A 23,700-nucleotide genomic window follows, 5' to 3' on the forward strand; every position below is an offset into this window, starting at 1 on the left:
TTAGTCGCAGTACTTGTGCTTGGCAGTCACTAAGAGGAAAAGGTCTTGGTGGACAGCAAGGTTTGCTTGGCTGGCAGGAAATCCAGTGGAAGCCTCTTGTGCTTGGCAGCATGGAAGATGTTGTTTCCAAAAAAGACAATGGAGAAGTGAGCAGTTGACTCAACTTAAGATCATTAAAAGAACCATTCAAAACAGCCCCTTGAGTGAGGGACAGGGCAAAGATAGACCACTCCAATATCGCATCTCCTTCCATGCAGGCAAAAAAATCACACCAACCTAGCCAACTCACAGCACGGCAATCTGACAAACACCACACACACACACACAATGGTTCCCTCTGAGGATGCCGACACACAAATGCTCATAAGACACAACAACAATCCTCAAACCACTCTCACATCTCCATAAAATCCTCACAGTCCAACACATTAGAAGGCAATGCCAATGGAAGATGTGCACCATGCAAACATTCAATGAGTGGAGTGGAGCTAGAACTGTTCTTTCTGGAATTACTGTCACATATTGTCCAGTGCTGTATTCAAAGCCATAAAACATCACCCGCATGCTGCACCATCATCCCTTTCACATACACCTTCCACCTCAACGAACACAAAAGAAAAGAACTCCACAACTATCGGTAACCTCGCATCCCCTTGTCTATCGCACAATAAGTCTACCTTTCAGACACAACTCCACGGTCCAACCCCTCTAATACAATGAGAGTCGCCACCACTCAGACATGCAGACCCAAAACATGTCTTCTAAACCTTTTAGGGAAGGTAACGATAAACAAAATGAACACATTCTCCGTCCTCCAACAGTTAACACCACCATCAATAGCACACCACCTACATCTTCGAAGGACAAAACTCACTCTACTGCAGCACAAACTCACACCACCTCTAACAAAATGCTTCAGACTACCTACTAATAAATGCTTCTTTTATTTCAAAAACAAGTACCACATACTCAGTCTACTGATAGACACAGAACCTGACTTACTGTTTATAACTGAATTATGGCAGGGGGAAGACATGTCACAGATACCGTATGCAGCTCATTCACCAGGCCATGAAACTGGGACACTGAATCACATAGGAAAAGAGGAGGCAGCTTTGTCATCATATTTCAAGAACGAACAAGTCTCGCGGAAGCTGAGGACTGTCTTTGCAGGGTTGTGAGGCCTTCATTGTCAGATGCGACCCCACCACAGTATTTTCATGTAACCTTCTCCTTCACTACAGACCACCAACTAGCAATGCAACCTCCCCTGCCACATTTCCAGACACAATCTCTTTAAATGTCTTACAATCTATTCAAGACCACACATTCTTGGTGACCTGAACATATGGTTTGACAAAACTGGTATGCCACACCCAGAACCATCCTCGCTGGCCTAGACACACACAATCTACAACAGCTCATTCCCAACCCCACAAACATCGCAGAACACACCTTAGACGTCACTTTAGGCACCCCAGACCTGCTCTCGTTCCAAAGGATGACTGCAGTCCCACGGACAGACCACTGCCTGATTGCTTTCCAACACAAGACACAACAACTCACTTTGGACAAACTTATCTTACCCGCAGCTACATGTCGAACTTGGAATAAACTGAATTTGGAGGAACTAGAAAACCTGCTTACTTCCAACAATATGTTCTGTACTAACACTCTATGGATGGCACCAGCAAGCTTGTGATCTCTCAATTCCACTTAAAGCATCCACACATAACAAAAGAAAACCTACCCCTTGGATGAATACAGAATTAAAAAAGATCAAAAAACAAAGGGGCAGATTTATGAGCCCCTTGCGCCTCATTTACGCCGCCGTTGCTTCACTTTTGTGACGCAGCGGCGGGGCAAATCCTGCGCCATGCTGAGGGGTATTTACAACGTGACGCATCTGGGAGATGCGTCACGTTGTAAAGCCCTGCGGCAGCAGTAGGCGTACCTGTGCAGGGGGGGGGGGGCGTTCCGTCGCAGGAACGCCTCCTAAAAGTGGCTGAGTGAAATCTACAAGATTTCACTCAGTCACTTTTGAGCCCATGCTGCGTCAAAACCCTGCGCCTGCTTGAAGCAGGCGTAAGGATTGACGCAGCATTGTAATGATAGGGCACCCCCAAGCCTTGCAGGAGCTGCGTCGCGCTTGCGACGCAACTCCAGCAATGTGCCGCCTTTCCGACAGGAGATGCGTCACGCATCGGCCCATCCGAGTGCCACGGTGCGCCGCATTGTAAATGCGGCGCATCAATGGTGGCGCACGGGTGGGCAGATGCGTCGCAACTCTTCTGGCGCATCTCTGCTGATTAGCAGAGATGCGCCAGACGTCATAAATCTGCCCCATATTGCTTATCTTCAACGGAACTGGTTAAAACAAGCAAACCTCAAGTCAAAATACTCCCATACAGACATAACAGAATAGGGAAACAGCCTTAATAACGAAGTTTTAAAAACGACTGACCTGAACAACGAATCTTAAACAACAATGACATCCTTAACCACGACTTACGCGAACACCGACTTTCCTGAACTACGAAAAAAAAGACCTCGTGACTGGCCAACAGATGGCACTATTGTAATTACAATCACAAACAAGCCTATACAGATTAGTTCCCGCTCATGGCAGATATTGGGCCCGATTCACAGAACTAACTTAAGACAGAATCCTAAACTTACAAACATTTTGGTATTCACAGAAGCCACTTACTCATCAATGAGTAAGTGCCTTCTGTGAACACCAAAATGAGTAAATGGTAGTAAGTTTAGGATTTTGTCTCAAGTTAGTTCTGTGAATCGGGCCCGAGGCCTTTGAATGCCGACTTACTTGTTGTGTCCTGCGAGACACGTTCTAGTGTCTCAACAGGCACAGAGTTAGTAGCCACTCCCCTATGGGAGTGAGCACACACACACCCGACACCCATCCATCACCGGCGTCACGAGTGACGTGACCCGGCTAATAAAGGGGCCCGAGTGCACGTGCTCGTGGCCAGTTGAATATCTAAAGATAATGTGTCCGTGTCAGTCCTTTAGAATCATGTGGGCCTAGGGCCCACAACACAACAATGGCGACGAGCGGGCGAATCCCGTGTGTGCAGCCGCTTTGTGGAAGCTGGTGAGGGGGAGAGCTGCCCGTGCGAGGGGCACCCCCCTGTGAATCAGCGAGAGATGGATAATCGCCTGTGGGGCATGTGAAGACGGTGACCGGGAGCCCACCCCCCACCGCCGCGAAGACCTGCGGGGCGTGCACCGTGCCCCGGGGTGAAGGTGAGGAAGTCGGGTGCCCACCTCGACCCCGTAGTGCCTGTCACTAACTGCACCCCCCACGACCAAGCGCCGGACGCGCCGCACCGTCTGAGGGCGGACAGAAGAGCCCCGGGGTGTGAGAAGCCAAGCGGGTGCCCACCCCGCGTCGGAAGAGCCGCAGACGGCCGCAGCAAGGGAAGAGACCCGTGGGAGCCCACCCCGCAGCTGAGGATGGAGGTGAGCCCGGAGCGGGACTGGAAGGTGCAGCGAAGTGGAGGTGAAGCGGGAGAGCGGGGTGGCTACCCATTCCCCCACCCCCGCGAAGGAAAAGGAACTTTGCCCCACCACGGAGAAAGCGATCTCTGGTGACAGCTCCAGTCCCCCCCCCCCCCGCGCAGCGAGGTGAACTGTGTGAGGCTGCTGCGGTGGGGGCAAAGCCGTGGAAAGGAGACAGCGGGCGGTCCGTGGCCGTGCAAAGCGGCCAGCGAGAAATTAAGCCCGCCACCCCGTCCCCGCGCAGCATGCGTATAGCGAGGCTGCCTGCGGATGAGAAAAGAGAGGGAGGTGGCCGTAGGCAGAGGCACTGGCAGCAGTGAAGAGCACCTCCGGAGGTGCCTGGTGTATGAGCAGCCTCTGGTGCCAGTGCCCCACCGTCCCGCAGAGAAGTGTTCGCATGAGGCCGCAATAACAACGTTACAACAAACAAATGATGGACGGAATGCTGACAATGCAGACATTCTCCTCCAGTCAAGAGATCTGGGTTAAATCCATCGATCTTTTGCCCACTACGCCACCCCAGTTTAGACATGGCCATATGCAAATCAGTCTTGACCCTGTGCCTCATGGGAACAGTCCAGCCCGAACTGCCAAGCCAGGTCTTCCCTGGACCGGAATCAAGCATCCTAGGACCGGTTTCTGGCTATCAGCCGTCATCAGCCAGGATAGCTTGACTCCAGTGGCGTAGTGAGCACGGGTCCCACGTCTGGGAATACCCATCCCACTTAGGGCGAAAAGCGTTACAACAAACAAATGATGGACGGAATGCTGACAATGCAGACATTCTCCCCCAGTCAAGAGATCTGGGTTAAATCCATCGTTCTTTTGCCCACTACGCCACCCCAGTTTAGACATGGCCATATGCAAATCAGTCTTGACCCTGTGCCTCATGGGAACAGTCCAGCCCGAACTGCCAAGCCATGTCTTCCCTGGACCGGAATCAAGCATCCTAGGACCGGTTTCTGGCTATCAGCCGTCATCAGCCAGGATAGCTTGACTCCAGTGGCGTAGTGAGCATGGGTCCCACGTCTGGGAATACCCATCCCACTTAGGGCGAAAAGCGTTACAACAAACAAATGATGGACGGAATGCTGACAATGCAGACATTCTCCCCCAGTCAAGAGATCTGGGTTAAATCCATTGTTCTTTTGCCCACTACGCCACCCCAGTTTAGACATGGCCATATGCAAATCAGTCTTGACCCTGTGCCTCATGGGAACAGTCCAGCCCGAACTGCCAAGCCATGTCTTCCCTGGACCGGAATCAAGCATCCTAGGACCGGTTTCTGGCTATCAGCCGTCATCAGCCAGGATAGCTTGACTCCAGTGGCGTAGTGAGCACGGGTCCCACGTCTGGGAATACCCATCCCACTTAGGGCGAAAAGCGTTACAACAAACAAATGATGGACGGAATGCTGACAATGCAGACATTCTCCCCCAGTCAAGAGATCTGGGTTAATTCCATTGTTCTTTTGCCCACTACGCCACCCCAGTTTAGACATGGCCATATGTAAATGAGTCTTGACCCTGTGCCTCATGGGAACAGTCCAGCCCGAACTGCCAAGCAATGTCTTCCCTGGACCGGAATCAAGCATCCTAGGACCGGTTTCTGGCTATCAGCCGTCATCAGCCAGGATAGCTTGACTCCAGTGGCGTAGTGAGCACGGGTCCCACGTCTGGGAATACCCATCCCACTTAGGGCGAAAAGCGTTACAACAAACAAATGATGGACGGAATGCTGACAATGCAGACATTCTCCCCCAGTCAAGAGATCTGGGTTAAATCCATCGTTCTTTTGCCCACTACGCCACCCCAGTTTAGACATGGCCATATGCAAATCAGTCTTGACCCTGTGCCTCATGGGAACAGTCCAGCCCGAACTGCCAAGCCATGTCTTCCCTGGACCGGAATCAAGCATCCTAGGACCGGTTTCTGGCTATCAGCCATCATCAGCCAGGATAGCTTGACTCCAGTGGCGTAGTGAGCACGGGTCCCACGTCTGGGAATACCCATCCCACTTAAGGCGAAAAGCGTTACAACAACCAAATGATGGACGGAATGCTGACAATGCAGACATTCTCCCCCAGTCAAGAGATCTGGGTTAAATCCATCGTTCTTTTGCCCACTACGCCACCCCAGTTTAGACATGGCCATATGCAAATCAGTCTTGACCCTGTGCCTCATGGGAACAGTCCAGCCCGAACTGCCAAGCCATGTCTTCCCTGGACCGGAATCAAGCATCCTAGGACCGGTTTCTGGCTATCAGCCGTCATCAGCCAGGATAGCTTGACTCCAGTGGCGTAGTGAGCACGGGTCCCACGTCTGGGAATACCCATCCCACTTAGGGCGAAAAGCGTTACAACAAACAAATGATGGACGGAATGCTGACAATGCAGACATTCTCCCCCAGTCAAGAGATCTGGGTTAAATCCATCGTTCTTTTGCCCACTACGCCACCCCAGTTTAGACATGGCCATATGCAAATCAGTCTTGACCCTGTGCCTCATGGGAACAGTCCAGCCCGAACTGCCAAGCCATGTCTTCCCTGGACCGGAATCAAGCATCCTAGGACCGGTTTCTGGCTATCAGCTGTCATCAGCCAGGATAGCTTGACTCCAGTGGCGTAGTGAGCATGGGTCCCACGTCTGGGAATACCCATCCCACTTAGGGTGAAAAGCGTTACAACAAACAAATGATGGACGGAATGCTGACAATGCAGACATTCTCCCCCAGTCCCTCACTACGCCACTGGAGTCAAGCTATCCTGGGTGATGACGGCTGATAGCCAGAAACCGGTCCTAGGATGCCTGATTCCGGTCCAGGGAAGACATGGCTTGGCAGTTCGGGCTGGACTGTTCCCATGAGGCATAGGGTCAAGACTGATTTGCATATGGCCATGTCTGAACTGGGGTGGTGTAGTGGGCAAAAGAACGATGGATTTAACCCAGATCTCTTGACTGGGGGAGAATGTTTGCATTGTCAGCATTCCGTCCATCATTTGTTTGTTGTAACGCTTTTCGCCCTAAGTGGGATGGGTATTCCCAGACGTGGGACCCGTGCTCACTACGCCACTGGTGTCAAGCTATCCTGGCTGATGACGGCTGATAGCCAGAAACCGGTCCTAGGATGCTTGATTCCGGTCCAGGGAAGACATGGCTTGGCAGTTCGGGCTGGACTGTTCCCATGAGGCACAGGGTCAAGACTGATTTGCATATGGCCATGTCTGAACTGGGGTGGTGTAGTGGGCAAAAGAACGATGGATTTAACCCAGATCTCTTGACTGGGGGAGAATGTCTGCATTGTCAGCATTCCGTCAATCATTTGTTTGTTGTAACGCTTTTCGCCCTAAGTGGGATGGGTATTCCCAGACGTGGGACCTGTGCTCACTACGCCACTGGAGTCAAGCTATCCTGGCTGATGACGGCTGATAGCCAGAAACCGGTCCTAGGATGCTTGATTCCGGTCCAGGGAAGACATGGCTTGGCAGTTCGGGCTGGACTGTTCCCATGAGGCACAGGGTCAAGACTGATTTGCATATGGCCATGTCTGAACTGGGGTGGTGTAGTGGGCAAAAGAACGATGGATTTAACCCAGATCTCTTGACTGGGGGAGAATGTATGCATTGTCAGCATTCCGTCCATCATTTGTTTGTTGTAACGCAATAACAACGGCAGAAAGTGAGGCCTGCTGGGGACATTCGCAGTGCAGCCGGGTGCATGCATGAGGGTGGAAGAGAAGTGCCCCGTTTGTGTGCATGTACCGGCAAAGGATGAATGCCGTCTGGTGAGATTGGACAGAAAGAAAAATGAACAAGAGGTGCACTTACCTTGCTGCAAATGGTAGTGCTTTGTGAGGGAAGTGACTATGAGCAATACAAGTCACGGAGGCACTCTCTGAATGAAGCGTGCGTGAGGCATCGGATGCTGGGGAACTGCCTGGGCCACGTTCCATGGAAAGCAACAGTGCCATCGTGTGGCCTATTAGCGGTACTGCACCCGCTAAATAAAAGAAAGGACTGTGTAGCACATGATGCCACAAGAAGTCATGCAGACACTGCAGAAGGAGAGGCAGCTCCATGGGTGTATTTGGAAAAAGAGGAAACACACTGCCAAGCACATGCACAGCAGCACAGGACCGGCTGTTTGCAGTACATGATTGAAGGACAAAAAAAAAAGTACTAGCAGAAAGAAAAGCAAGGCCCGCAGCATTTGCAGAGCTCCTGCGGCCAATCCAGGCTCTGGCAATGTGGACGCATCACAGGTAGCATTCAGAGAGGCACACAGGTGTCTGCAGTGTGAGGGCATTGGGTGCAAAGAAGGCAACACCCGCCACATGTCGCCCTCCATTTCTCTCCCCCCAACAACGCCTGCGAAAACAGGACAAACAGCAGCACCACGGAACCGAGAGAGGTCCCAGATAGAAGGTCCTATAGTTAGCCCTGCAGAGCCACCTAGTGGCCATCGAGCGGCACCACACCCGCTGAACGAATGAAGTGCAACAGACCCAGGAAAGAGTGACCGAGGAGCACAGAAGTTGATCAGAGAGAGTCAGTTCCAGGCTGCTGAAGGGAAGTAAAAGCGGGAGAAAGACTGGATACTGCAACAAGGAAATCCATACTGCAGTAAGAGACTGATGCATCCAGCAGAGAGCCTCAACAAGCTCCAAGTTGCCCAGCCAAGTATGCTGCCAAGGGTCCAGTGATGCCAGGAGCAACCAGAATGCAAAAGCCTCCAGCCAGCTGTCCCCATCTCGGCACACAAGAAAGACTGGTGCAGAGTGCAACCCCAGTGCCTGTTCGTACGCCACCGCAAGTGAGATGAGTGTGCCACACGCCCGTGGCGGTGAATGACCATCACCGCAAGGAGAAAGAGCAGGCACAGCCAGTGCCAGAAGAGGATGCCCTCGCAAAGATGAGCACGCAGTCTGAGACAAGCGCTGCATGCACCCAGAAGCGCGCCAGCACAGGGGCACGCCCAGAAGGAAGAGAGATCTCTCCAAAGAAGCACTGCTGGAATCAGCAGGGAGATCCCATACATCTCCACAGCAGCAATGAAGCAAACGAAGGGCGCAGTCAGAATCTCGCCGGAGCGATGCAACCAGAGAGAGCACAGAGAAATGGTTGCGCAGACGCACAGAAGCACGAATACTCAGAAGAGGGTAGAAGAGCGCCAAGTCCGAGGTGCGCGACAAAGGCCCCCAGAAGTTTGATTGCATGGGCAGTCGCCCAGGAGAGCAAGACCTCTTCGAAGAGAAAGGGCAAAACGCAGAACAGTGTCCTGCCTCACACTGCCTCACGCCGGAGTCGTCAGTGATCCAAGGCTAACGAGAGGAGAGTTGCACACCACTAGTGGACAGCCACCCCTACTAGCTCACTACTGCCCACGGAAGTCATTCCCTGGAGAGGGAACGCCCGGAATAGGGGCGTCAAGAAGCTGCCTGAAGAAGGAGCACCCAAGATGAGCGGCTACTCGCCATGCAGCTGAAAAGAGCGACTGAAGCCTCACCTGGATGGTCAAGAGACCATTGAAGTTAATAGACCCGTTGGCCTTGTTAGAACACGGTGCATGTCACTGCACCCTGAGGAGAAGCAGAAGAAGAGTGAAGATCGTGTCACCCCGACGAGCTGGACAAACGGAGGTGTGTCAAAGACACAGGAAGGAGAAGCAAGAGGACTCATGGCACCACAAGCCAAGAACACCATCAAAGACACCAGACAGCCACCAAGGCGGACCGATGGCCCTGGCGAGAGCACCAAGGGAGAACCACACGTAAGCCACAGCACGCGCAAACCGCGTTGCTCCCATCGCTTCACAGTGCGAGAAGATACAGAAGAAGCAATCATGTGCCTACGACGTCCATCCAGAAGCTTCATCTCCTAGTTAATCGTCACCACCTGTCGTCCATTCCCAATGGCAGCTATGTCATCAGTGCCATGTGCATGACACCGCACTCAGCAAGAAAACGTGGAAGTGTGACCGGAGGGTCCGCGCCAAGAATCGGACAACCAACTGAGGCCAGAAGGGGAAGTCACGATTGGCAGCCCGGACGATGAAGAGAACCTAAGCTACAACAGGAGTGAGTCCTGGCACAGCGACAGCAAGGGAAGAGGATGATAGCCCGAGAAGGAACTGGCAGCCGCACAGTGGGAGTCCGAGAGTAAGCCGCACAGCCTGTGCGAACCGAGTCTCAAGCCTTATGTTCCTCAGCGTGTTCATCACTCCTCCGTCATCAAAGTCCCACCAGCCCAAGAAGCACAAGTTGACAAATGCCAATGCCTCCCCAGAGAACATGGAGGTACCTGGCCACTCCCTGCCTCAGGTGATCGACTCCCGACTAGATGCCTGAACCCATCAAGGCAACCGCCATCGTCCAGATTCACCACACGGCTGGCAACGCCACCATGGCAGTCCTCATCAAGTGCGTCAACCGACACAATCTCGAAGACACATGGAGCGGAGTCCTTTGCTATTGCCAAACTAGCCAACAAGACAACTCAGAGGCTACCTGCTAACCTGGTCTGCACCTGAACTGCGGCAGCAAGAGCATGTCCTGACCAAGATCCATACACCCTTGAGGTTTGTGCGAGAGACTGGCTACTGGCTCCTCGGTGGCTTGCAGCTGCCCCCAGCCGGCACACACGCAGCCCCAATCGCAGCCTATCAGCAGTCCCGTGGCAAGCCCGAAGAAGGGCCTCCCCAGGCGGGAGAGCTGGAAGAGACATTGTTCCACCGACAGGTCACCGGACACAGCAAAGCAGCCTCATAGAGACTTCCAGCTATACAGAAATAATCCAGTGAACTTTCACCATGGACTCCAACCATGATCTTGACGCACCCAATCTATGAACTGTTTTTAATCACCACACACCATCCTCACGGTCAGCGGAATGAAGCCATCTGGGACCAAAGGGCATGATTCCACAGACACGCTACTAGAGTGCCGCGGACATCTTCAAGCAAGCATTCGTGTCCTGAATCACACAGGTTAAATGATGAAGGCTCGCCGAGATCGTCCTGCTACCGTTGGAGTCACCCGTCCTGGTCTGTTGTCTTCTGGATGCCTGACCCGAGAAACTGATGGACCGTGGTGTATATTTTATTGTTATTTCTCCCTACAGGTTGGACTAGGGAACTTTTGTTTTTATTAAAATTTGGGAGGAATGTTGTGTCCTGCGAGACACGTTCTAGTGTCTCAACAGGCACAGAGTTAGTAGCCACTCCCCTACGGGAGTGGGCACACACACACACCCGACACCCATCCATCACCGGCATCACGAGTGACGTGACCCTGCTAATAAAGGGGCCCGAGTGCACGTGCTCGTGGCCAGTTGAATAACTAAAGATAATGTGTCTGTGTCAGTCCTTTAGAATCATGTGGGCCTAGGGCCCACAACACAACACTCACTCAAGTTGCTTAAGCTAATTAACGAATTGCACCCAGCCGAAGAGGACCATCAAGGGAGTGAGGTTATTATTTCCAGCACAACTAAGACCCTCATTTCCCTGTCAGCTCTGTTTACAGTGTTCTCGCTAGAAACAAGTGATAAAGGAGACAACTAAAGATATTTCAGTGAGCAGAACAAAGATGCCACTTTTTTAAAGCAGTTGCCGCATATCTTCCTTGAACTGGGCTCAGTTGATAAGGGAACCCATCCCTTTCGAGCGACTTGTTTGTCATCCCTACATTGAAGATGTCATTAACAATAGTTATCAGTACAAACATCCGGACATTCACTCAATACACACGACGGTGCCCTTCAGGCATCTGTTCCTACCAAGATAGACTGAGGCACGGAAAGCATCGGAAGACCGTGCAAGCATTATGATGCATGGAAGAAGGAAAGATTTGTGCAGGCGGTTTGAGTCTATGGTAGCTATATAAAAGCATCTAAATTCTGAAGAGTGAATTTGTGAAATGCTGCTAAAAATATTATTGTTTTCCTGGAGAAATGCAACTATATCATAAGACCGAACATCAAAATGAGAACATTCTAATAAAATAAATGTTTACTGAAGCTTTCTAAATGTTTGATTCTGGAAAGCCATTAAATTGGAATATTTTTATGGTTAGGGAACTCGTGGTTAACAATGTAGTGGTTTGACATTGCTCGTGGTTTAGCCTTTGTGGTGAAGGAAGTTGTTGCTTAGGCAGTAGTTGTTTAATCATATATCACAAATCAAGAATCAAAAAAAGGTTAAAAAACTATGCTATTCCAGCCGAAATCACTCTGCAAAATTAAATCTCTCTCCAAAGAGGAGCAAACATGGAAGTCTGCTCCTCGCTGGCTGGAGATTTGCTACTGCCAGTTGGGAGCTGACTTGTGTACTGTTTCCCTGCCCACACTCCTACGGGCAGGGAAACAGAACACATACTGCTCCCACCTGGAGGGATCATGCAAAAAACAGCTGCTCCCTCCAAACAAGAGCAATGCTGGCTCCCGCACAATGTGGGGAGCTGGCTGGAGCTGCGGGGACTCTGGGGCTCCCCCTGTGTTGTTTGTGAGTACCCAGTGTGGGCACCAGGGCACCCTCCTGTAATTAATGCAGGGGGATGGAGTCCCAAGGGCCAAAATGGGCTCGGGGATGGGGCGGCCCCTCAAACTAACACATTCATTGGATGATGTCATCAGTGATGTCATAAATGATGCCATCGAACATATGACGAGTGATGTAATGTGTAAGGCCATAAGCAGTGCATGGCCGGGGCGCAGGTTATAGTTAGCTCAACTGGTGAATTTCTGTGTTTCACTTCACTTTAATTTTTGGTGTTTTCTGAGAAAAAAAAAGAATATATATATATATATATATATATAGAGAGATATATATATAGAGATATATATATATATATATATATTGACTGAAAAAACTATAGGTTTTACAGACGTTATAGTTAGGAATTAGCATTTAAAAAACCTTTGAAATTCACTGAAAAAACCATAGGTTTCAGGGACGTTATAGTTAGTTGGACTTTTGACTCACATAAAACCATAGAAATTCCCCCGTTATAGTTAGTTGAGCTAACTATAACTCGCGCACCCGCAATGCACTGCTGATGACGTCACATATTACATCACTCATGACATGGCCAGTGACATCACTGATGACATCACTGATATTCCCCATGGAAAACAGAAGAAAGTAAGAAAACAAAGTGAAGGTTTACTACTGCCAATGCTTGTTAATACCAAACAGTGTTCATTAGTAACCCTTGGTTGGAGTACTCTCACAGGTGTGGATTTACTACTGTCTCTAACCTCTTTCACAGACAGTCTGCAGATGAGTCCAAACACAGGCCACTGGCCCATAGAATGTTTGCTCTTACCAGTGCAGGTGACATTTACAGGCCGGCTTTCTCTCTGGCTGATCAGGTTCCTGGCGGTGCAGGTGACGGTGACCATCACAGCAGCATCTGTGGTAAGTTCTTGACCTGAGGCGTTCTGTTGAGTCCCATTCACACTCCAGGAATACAAGGGCGCTGTCCCATTGGCCACGAGGCAGATGAGCCGGACGGTGCCGTTAAGAGCACAAGTGGCTTCCATCTCTGGCTCAGACACAGGAACTGAAAAAGACAGACAGAGAAGTCTAAAATGGATGGTTCTGTATGGAGGAATCTTTGTGTTCTGCTGTGGGAGAGTTGTCGCTTGTGACAGTATTGACTTTGTGCTTCTTGGCACTTTAGCACTTGAGCTCTTGAAGCTCTGCCTGGGAGGGTTTTAAATCCCTTAGTTTAGGGTGTTCCTTATAATGGATTCCCTGCCCCACCCCCCATTCTACTCTTGGCTGGGTCCTGAAGGTCTCTGATTGGTCTATTTGTTGGACGTATCAGGCGCTCTATGGTCTAAAAACAATCTGTACAGAGTAACGTGGGCTGATTACTTTTCAGCAAGAAAGCCAAGCATGCTCTTGGCTCAAACTGGGATGAAACACTCGGCTATGACAACCCCTGAAGAAATCCCTCTAGCCGAGGAGCCCCCCTTACTCTGTGCCACCTCTTTGAGGTGTGTGGTCTCTCTCTCTGCTTCTGCGCTGCATGAGAGTGGGCGAGGGCTGTGATAGGACTCCCTCGACGGAAGGTGGGATAGGATCATCGCAGCTGAAATGGACGGCTGATGCATGGGAGAGGCCGAGGGTGCCCAGGCTTTGACCATCTTCTGGAAATAAATCAGGTTGTAAATTCATTCTAGTAGGAAGAGAGGAGGAAGCGGCTGATGTGACCAGCCTATTGCAGCAGAAGCCTTCTCTTTCTTACTCAAAGCGGGCTGGGTGACGGTACAACCCCCTTGCTAGATGGGCCTGGTGAAGCTCCAGGCAAACCTTTCAGTTTTCTCTACGTCAATGGACCTTTGTTGTAGCCTGAAAAGAAAAGGGGCTACTGACACATTTAGATTCCATAACCAGTGGGACCAGTGTGACCACACGTTGAGAGTCAGAGTCCGCATCTTAAAGTTGAAGTTAAAGTTTATTCATCATAAACTCAAAGCCAGGGTATTATAAATCAATCGCAAAACATACTGTAAATATACAGGATTATTAAGGGAAGACCACATTGAGGTACAATATTGGACCTAAGCAGTAAAGGACAAAGCAAGGTTTCCGTAATTGGAATGCAGGAAATTAAGAATAAAATCTGATGAGTGGACGAATGGCTTCGATCCTTCTCTCCAGACATGGAAAAGATTTACAGTATCTGGCTATCTCTGCACTAAACTAAGAGTTACGGAAACCCTATTAATCCAGAAGCAAGAAGTGTGTTAGCACCAGAACTCCTGTAGAAGTTCTGTAAATAAAGGATCGTGTACAGCACAAACCCACAATCCGAAGTCAGGAGAGATCCGCGCCTCCCGACGTCTAGAGGCTTCTGTCTGAGTGCAAAGTAGGGTCACTAATAAGAGACACACAGAGGGTTCGAGACACGTGACCTCACATGATTCTATCTCCTTTATTTAATTTCCCATGAAGGGTCTCGGGGCCTGGTCCGATACTCCCATATGGCAGTCTCCGCTTCCGAGGCGTCCCTTCCACAGATATTAACAACTCCCTTGCTCTTCTCATTACATGTAAGAGACCTCGCCGGTTCCTCCTCGCCTCACTATCTCAAGAATGCAATGTTCCTTCACTAGCTGAGAGTGCTGTGTCTGCACCTGGAAAGGAAAATACATCGGACCCCACTTTCACGCTCAATGTTAAAGGTCCCAACTGGAAGCTTAAGGGCCGCAGTCACACTAACTTAGCAAGATACGTTCAAAAGCATGTAATTGTGCAGCACACATATAATCCTGTACATACATCAATAACATATACAACTATTCATATATGTATGCATTGTACTTTCACACATGGATACACTTTATTAATTTGAGCAACAACTGACCATGCTATAGGCACGAGCCCGACACGCTCGCGATTCATTCTTTTGTAACCTGTGGAGAATGCACTGAATTAAATGCATTTTAGCGCAACCCCAGTACAATCTGAGCCTATTGATGAATTTTATTGATTGGCCAGTTGTCCCTAAAAGAAAATAGTTACTGCACATATCCGTTTAGAACATTGCATTACTGCACTTTCTATACCAGTGCACCTCGCATTCTGATTATAATTAATTTATGCGAGCACGTATGGCTAAAGGTATACACATATATACGTGTCCTCAACAAGATAAAAGAGTGGAGTCAAATGATGCTACTCCGCACCTTGCATAGTGAGTAAATTAGTAAGCGGAGCCTTCCCTACAGACAGTGGGGTGATTGTCAATCTCACCCGAGGGCTTGAGGTACCATTGAGAGTTGGGTGCCAATAAACATCTGTTATTCAGCGCCTTGAGACCCACGGGTGATAAGTGCGCTTTACAAATACACGTGTTATGTTATGTTATGTTATGGACAGGATATCAAGCTAAAGATTTATGATGGTGGATCCTATTTCTGCGAGTACCCTGAATGCAACCAGCAGTTCACGCGGTTCTCCTGCTCGGCTCCCCTTAAATGACTCTCAAAGTCTGAAGACCCAGTAATTGAATACATCAGTGCACTATTAAAGAACCGCCAAGATATGAGCAAGAGAAGGTCTCTGTAGACGTCCTGCATCTTGAGACTCAGGCGTTCACTCATGAAACCAGTCAATGCCATGTCAATGCCGGAGACATCCTCAAGCCGCCCACATGAAGGACTCGTGCAAACTTACCAAGCGACCCAAAGCCAGGCTCGCTGTCACCTCTGCTACGCCTCTCCCTGCGCTCGGTTTAGCAGCCGTGCTCTGACACCCCACAAGGCCACCCCTCACCTCCTGGATGAAGGCATCATCCCAGGGCTCCTCCACCCTCGCTTCTCCCCCATACACTCATCTCCCTCGTCTCTGAAATCAAGACCTTCTTTTCCAACCTTCAAAGAACTTTTATTTACTTAGCTTCACTCAAGAAAAGTATTCAGTCACGCCTCCCCTGTGTGATGCCCTCCTACGGCTAATCTGAGCATTTCCATGCAGCAAAGAAGATGCCCAAACCAGCAGAGCCTCTCACATCCTCTCTTCCAAAGCCCGGCTCTTAGAGTACCAATCCCACGCCCCAAAAACCCTCTTTGATTCTTGCACCTCGACTCCAAGGAGAGCGGAGTCCCAGCCTCCCTTTAAAGGTGTTCAAGTCAAAGATCTTATCTAAAAATGACTATTTCCCCCCCGTTTCCAACACTATGCCTTCACCCTACAGCTGCTGCTGAGACACCGGCAGATCAGCAGTCAAACAATCTCCTGGAGCCTCTAACTAGTACTCTTTACTGGGACCCGGTGAGCGACTCAAGTCAAGTCAAAAAAGGATCATCTCAAGCCAAGCTCATAAAACATAAACATAGATTAGATACACATAATAATAATAATACGAAAACATCTAAAAAAGGTCAAATCTGTACATTCAAATTCATACTTTCTACAAACAGAGGAAAAGGACAAGCGTAAACCAAAGCATGACGTATATGCTACGCAGAGCACCGCATCTGGAACAGCTGCCGACAAGTCTACTGTGGTTAGTTACAAGTCCTGCCCGACGTTCCTCCTAGTAAGCCATACTCTGTGCAAGACCCTGATCGGATAGACAACAGGTAATACAGAGGAGTCCGTTGAGTGTCCGCTCTGCCTCCAGGTATGACCTGAGCCCCACGTCTACGCATAGGGCGGATCCATCCTCTACCTGCACTTTGATAAGCAGTGCAGACGAAAGGGACACGAAACTTGGTTTGCTGCTGTGTTTACTGTTTTTGCTGTAAACTTGATATTCATTATTCTCTCTTCTGTCGCGGTACTTTAAATGTGAGCACCTCTCAGAGCACTTTTTCATGGAGCGACCACAGTAATATTTAGTAAATGTATGCACCATTGATGAAAGAATATACAAACTGAGCTGATTTCATATTTCTTTATGTAGTGGATTCATTTTCTTTCTCTCTCTAATTACTCAATTTGTGTTGATTTAAATACGGGATGTGATATGGTATTTTTGTACATTTGTATCCTTCTACAATAGGACTAATTGTTGCTTGTACCATACCGGCCTCAAAGGCTGGGGAAGATTTGAACTGTAGGAACTGTCAGTCAAGGTGCCCTTGTGGGGGTTTGGGTTATGAAAGAACGTCATATAATCCCACTATGCCCTCTTTAATGGCACTGGTGGGCGGCATCTACCGAGGGTGGGGGGCGGGCAATCAAAAGAAAAAAAGAAGAAAGAAGTGCACTTATGGATCCTGACGACGGTGACGACGTCCTCCTCACTCTGACCTCGTCTGCTGCTGGGACACAGTGCATGCCCCAGCAAACTGCCTCGACCAATCCGGGACTGCTCACGTGCTGTTAAGCAGCATGAGAGCAGTGCCCTGATTGGTGGCAGCGGCCTCTGTCGCTGCTCTCGAGGGTACTGGATGCCTGCACTTGCACTCAACCTAGCTGCGTTGAGAGGTTTGAAGTGCGCATGCATGGCTGGCCGACTCACGCCGGCCGGCCAAAGACACATGCGCACTTTGAACAGGTGCAGAAGGCAGCCCACTGCCCACCACTCCTCCCTGCTCACTGAGCAGGCCCTGCCCCATCCTGACACTCGGTTCAGAACGGGATGATAATAAAATGGTAATAAATTACCTTTTTTTTTTATCCCTGGGGCTTTGGGCGGCGCATAAGTGGGGCGACGCGCCTCAGGTCCAATGGAGGAGCCGCCCCTGTTTCACGTCTTCTTTAACACCATTTGCAACAGCAGGGGTTCATCCCATAGGGTTGACAAGCCCAAAATTGCAATCCATTTTTTAACATGCCTAACTCGTGGTGAGGAGTGTGAACCCTTTAACCCCAGTAGTTCTTCCAAACCCTTCTGTAGTAACCGGTCTTGTATTTATCTTGGTACTTTCTCCAAAGCTGTTCAGCCAGTGTGAATGTGCTGCATGGAATGTTGGTGTGATGGACATGATTGGAATGTCTGGGTGCCTGGATACTTGAGTGGGGCCGTTGGAGTGAGAAAGGAAACTGCTCCTGGTGGGGCTGCTTCACATGAACTCAACAACTTGTAACTACAACTAATAAATCTACCTGAAGTACATCACACTACCTGGACTTTATTACCACAGATTTTTGGCAACAATTTACGGAAGAAGAAACTTTGCGAGCTGCAAAAGGAGTTACTCAAAGAAGAAATCTTTAAAGGAAACCCACAGACACCAAGAAGATACCTCAAGACTGAAGTACCAAGCCTGCCAGCCCCACCAGTGTCCTTCACATTGGTCAGCCCCAGTCTGGGTGTAGTTCATTAGCATAAAGGACTTGTGTTTACTTTTAATCTGAAAACGTCCAAGAGCTGTAGTATGTCTAGCCGTGTGATCAAAGGAACAGCCATCCCCAAAGTATGCGCCTGCAGTGTGGAGTCAACTTTTATTGGTGACGTTTTAATATGATACAAGCTTCATATTTATGACATTGTACAAGCTTCAAAGTCATCTACGCGTGGGCTATGAAAAGGAGTTTCCTGCTCACTGTGCCTTCGTGTTCGACTTAATTGACTCTGTCAGCGTTGGATTTGACGAACGTAGCCAGTTTCACATTTGTCTGCTCCCAAAGTATCAGTAACATGTTTCAAAATACCTTGTAGAGAGCCACTCGGGCTCTCTACTACAATGTTGCCGTTTTCATGCATGCACACACCCCTCAGGGCGGGCTCGACCCGAGGGGATAAATAAACGGCCGGAGACCGCTCGGGGTCTTACGGCCACAAGAGTGAAAGTGAGAGTCTCGTGTACATTATTCAGCGCTGCTGCGGCCTAGTAATTTCCAGGCCATGCCGCGCTACATTGGTGACGAGGCCGGTCGCACCCCACGCGTGCCCGCCTACCTGTCTAGCTTCTGTCGGGAGCGTGCGGTGCCTACCCGCGCTGTCCTGCTCCCTTCTGCCACCGATTGGAGGGCACATCGCCTCCCACGCACGCACATATAGCCACAAGGCAGTCAGTGGCACGTGGTCACGCGCTAGCACGCGCACCCAGAAACCGAGTTTTGATACCCAGGCCACTCCCTCACGCAGGTACCCCAATGCACGGCCACCATGAGCAACCCGCCGACAGCTGGCACTGCTGCCCAGCAGGATGGAACAAATAATCCAAGTGGGGGTGCCAATGCGCCTCCCCCAGGACACAGCCACACGGCAGTTGCGCCTCTACCCCCCTCCAGTGAAGGTTCAGACCCAGCTACAGCTGCACCAAGATGGAAGGCATCGGTTGGACGGCTCAACCACTACTTCAAAGTGACAAGGGAAACAGATGGCAGTGTGAAATGGTTGCTTCTCAACTATTATGGAGGCGCAGTATCTATGACCTCTTCGAGACACTTCCCAGCACAGGAAATGACGACGACTACGATGCGGCGGTCACCGCGCTCAACAGGCACTTTGACCCTCAACTCAACCCCGATTTTGAAAAATTCAAGTTCAGAAGGGCGTGGCAGTTGGACTCGGAGTCTGTCGACATGTTCTATGCACGGCTCCGCCGGCTGGCCAGCACGTGCACGTTCACAGACCACCGAGAGGAGATACGGGACCAAATCATCCTGGGATGCCGCTCCAAACTCTTGCGGAAGCTGATCCTTTGTCAGCCAGGGATCTCCCTGGACGATATCCTGGTCCTGGCCCGCTCCCATGAGCTGTCGGACATCTGAGCAGAGGAGATGGAAGCCACCCTGCACACGCCTGTTGCTGCGTCACACGCGCCCAGGCACCCACCGATCAAAGAGGAGCGGGTGGAAGCAATCAAAAGACGCCCCACCACGACCCGACAAGCACCCAGACCGTCACCAGGAGGACCGTGTGGATAATGTGGAGAAGATCACCCCGCGACGGCCGCCTGTGGGGCAAAAGGGAAGACGTGCTCCCGCAGTGGCAGGCTGAACCACTATGCCAAGGTGTGCTGCGGCAGACGGTTCAGACAACGCTTGTCGCGTCTCAGAGGCATGCCACAACGGATTTGCCAGATCTCTTTCGACGATTCGCCAGCAACCATGGAGGACCAGCCACAGGAACGATGCCCGGTGTATGAAGATGATGACGAGGAAGTGTTTGTGGTGTTGTACGTCAGTAGAACGGACTGTCGCCGAAGGCAACCTCCCATGTGCTCCGCCTCAGTTGAAGGCACTGATGTACAAACCCTCATCGACACAGGCGTGTCCGTCAACGTGATGGACTCCGAGCAATATGATCGACTGTCACCTCGACCCCCGCTTGCGCCTTCCAAGGCCCGAATCTATACGTATGGAGGGACTGATCTGCTTCTTCTCAGAGGAGTCATTACGGCCAAAGTCACGAGTGGAAGCTACGCCACTGAGACCAGGATCCACATCACCGAGGGAAGAAAGGGGACACTGCTCAGTTGCCACACGGCTCAGGACCTGGGACTCGTTTTCTTTGCCAACCAAGATCACGACTCTCACGCTGAAGCGATGTTGAGGGAATTCCCCGCTCTCTTCAAATGACTAGGGAAGCTCAAGGGCAAGAAGTTCAAACTCCACATCGACCCCTCTGTAAGACCTGTGGCTCTCAGACACCGGAGGGTGCAGTTGAATCTTTGCCTGCAAGTGGAGGAAGAACTGAAAAAGCTTGAAGATCTCGATGTGACTGAAAAGGTCTCTGGCCCAACCCCGTGGGTGTCCCCGCTGGTCGTGGCTCCCAAACCCAAGCAGCCTGGAGCCATCCGGCTCTGCGTTGACATGAGGCTGCCAAACACGGCCGTGAAGAGTGAACGCCACATCACTCCCACAATGGATGACATAGTCGCAGACCTAAACGAAGCCAGGTGGTTCTCCAAGCTAGACCTGAATGGCTGCTACCATAAGCTGCAACTGGAGCCCGAGAGCAGGTATATCACCACCTTCTCGATGCACGTTGGTCTCCGAAGATATAAGAGGCTCAGCTTCGGAGTATCATCGGCAGTGGAAGTCTTCCAGAATGTCATCAGGGAAGCACTGTCAGGCTGCAAGGCGTGATCAACCTTAGTGATGATATACTAGTGTTCTCGAACATGCTCGAAGACCACCACCCTCATCTCCGAACCACCCTGAACAGACTAGCAGACTGTGGTTTAACCCTGCACAAGTCCAAGTGCTCGTTCTACCAAGAAACGGTTGACTTCTTCGGGTACACCTTCACCCGAGAGGGGCTCCTCGTGGACCCCAAGAAGGCCACAGCCATCCACGCAGCCAGCACACTGAAGAACCCCACCGAAGTGAGGAGTTTTCTTAAGATAGCCACCTACTGCGGGCAGTTCATTCCAAACCTGGCTGCCATGCCGGAACCGCTCCAGACCCTCACACGCCATGATCACAAATGGGAGTGGACTGGGGCTGCTAACAAAGCATTCAACGACATCAAAGCGGGGCTGCTAGACAAGACAGTGAGGGCCTACTGTCATCCAAAGCGGCGCACGCAACTGGTCATCGACGCCAGCCCAGTGGGCCTGGAAGCAGTCCTCCTTCAGGAACATGGACCTGAGACCTGGAGACCGGTAGCCTACGCAAGTAAAGCCCTCACCGACACAGAGACCAGATATGCTCAAATCGAGAGGGAGGTGTTGGCCATCAAGTGGGCGTGCCAACATTTCCTCTTGTATCTGTGCGGCCAGGAGTTTCACGTTGTGACTGACCACAAGCCCCTACTCCCGCTTTTTGAAGCTTCATCCTGGCTGGCGCCCCCGAGAATCGAACGATGGGCAGTGCAGCTGCAGTCCTACAACTTCAAGGTCATCTACCGTCCAGGGGGCCCACAACCCGGCTGATTATCTTTCCTGGCACCCTAAATCGACGGAGCCCTCAGATCAATCGACGGATGTGTGCAACACGGAAGTGTTCGTAAACATGGTGTCGCAAGTGGCGTGTCCCACAGCCATGACGCTCGAAGAAATTGGCCAGTGAGGAACTTCGATTTTCGATCGTTGTTAGAAATGGCGATCTCTGGTTGGCTAGGGCTTGCCCCAAAGCCAGGCAGAAACCACCACTCTAGTCAGGGCTGGGGAGTTACACGCCAAAGATAACCCCTGCTCACCCCCTTGGCAGCTTGGCACGAGCAGTCAGGCTTATCCCGGAGGCAATGTGTAAAGCGTTTGCGCGCGCACCCAGCAACAACACCCAAGGCCCACCACAAAGGAAACTCCACACAAGGTTATATATAAAAATAGTCTTTGTATTATACCAAAACACATTAGATAAAAACACACACTTTACAATGTGCCAACAGGCACGGGCGGAATTTACAGGGGATATGTACAAGACAGGGCCACCTGGACCACTGTCAGGAATAAGCACTTTTGGTACTAGCACGTTGTAGAAATATCACTTTAGAACATAGAATGTAAATCACTGTAGCACACAACCAGTAACTACTGGTAAATGTTAAGTACCACCTACGCAACCCTAGCCACCTTAGGAGAATATTACGCAGGGAACCAGGACCTCACTAGCACCACCTGTACTAGGAGAACAACAACCACCTAAGTATCACAATACCTGTAGGGGTATAAGCACATTATACATGATGCATCACAACACATTCAGAGGTGTAAACACAAGGCACATGATGCATAAAAACACATTCAGAGGTGCAGGAAAACACAATTGCGCCAAACTCACATAAGTCACCACCTGTGACTGTCCCTAGGCCAACTGGCCTTGTTGGGGCTAGGACGCCCTGTGTCCCAGTGTCAGGGGCCTAAACGGAGCAGCTGCCCACGAAGTGCTGGGCAGCTGTAGAACAATGATGGGGCCAACGCTGGAGCCTTGCAGGCTCTGGCCAACTGACTGTCCCCTGAGCCCCTCTGGGCTCTAAACAAAGGACTGGCCCCTTGGAGCCTCGCTGGCTCAAACAACAGGAAATGTCCCCTAGAGCCTCCGTGGCTCAAGAACAAGGTGCCCCCGTCGTTGGAGTCCCTCTGGACTCTGAGCAAATGTGGGGGCCAACGTTGGAGCGGCCCGCTGCCTTCCGGGGCCGCTCTGATTACAAAACAAATGCCACTTGGTTGGAGCGCCTAGCGCTCTAAATACTCATGCCCCCGACGTTGGAGTCCCTCTGGACTCTGCACCAATGTGCCTCGTGGGAGTCCTTCTAGACTCTGCACAATACTGCCCCCGTCGTTGGAGCCTCGGGGGCTCAAAGAAATAGACCGGTCTGGACAACTCCCGTCCGCTTCTCTGCTGCGGGGATCCCAGGAGCGCGGGGTAGGCTCCCGTCCGCTTCCTGGTTCGGGGAGCGCCCCACCCACACCAAGGCGGGCCTTCTTCTATTTACGGGTCGCCACAGGCAGCGCGACGGCCCAGGGCTCTTCAGCGGCGGCGGTGATACGGGGTAGGCTCCTGTCGAACTATGGCATAAGCGGGGTGGGCACCCGCCAACGGTAAAACAAAGTCGATAACGTGGAGGGCACCCGCTCACCAAGGGATATAAAAACGTGGGGTGGGCACCCGCTATAAGCAAATCACTCCTCAAGGCGGCACAAGTATGCGGGGTGGGCTCCCGCAATCAGGACAAGGAAACAAGCGGGGTGGGCACCCGCGATCAAGCACAATACGGGGTAGGCTCCCGTGATTTAATTAAAGGCAACAACAAGCGGGGTGGGCTCCCGCTTGGGAAGCAGCCAAAAAGCGGGGGAATCCCTACGTCGGGATTCCCTTGCAAAGGA

General features: G+C 50.9%; 1 protein-coding gene across 2 annotated transcripts in view; it reads right to left on the bottom strand.

The window, feature by feature from the left end:
- Window positions 1-23,700, bottom strand: part of LOC146799841 (cell adhesion molecule CEACAM21-like) — a 212,443-nt gene that overhangs the window by 38,685 nt on the left and 150,058 nt on the right. For both annotated transcript variants that reach the window (XM_085620736.1, XM_085620737.1), the window contains one exon: window positions 12,843-13,079. In XM_085620736.1, the coding sequence (XP_085476862.1) occupies window positions 12,843-13,079 (237 nt within the window). The remainder of the gene's footprint in view (window positions 1-12,842; window positions 13,080-23,700) is intronic.

Source organism: Triturus cristatus, chromosome 8 (assembly GCF_964204655.1).
Source record: "Triturus cristatus chromosome 8, aTriCri1.1, whole genome shotgun sequence".
NCBI lineage: Eukaryota > Metazoa > Chordata > Amphibia > Caudata > Salamandridae > Triturus > Triturus cristatus.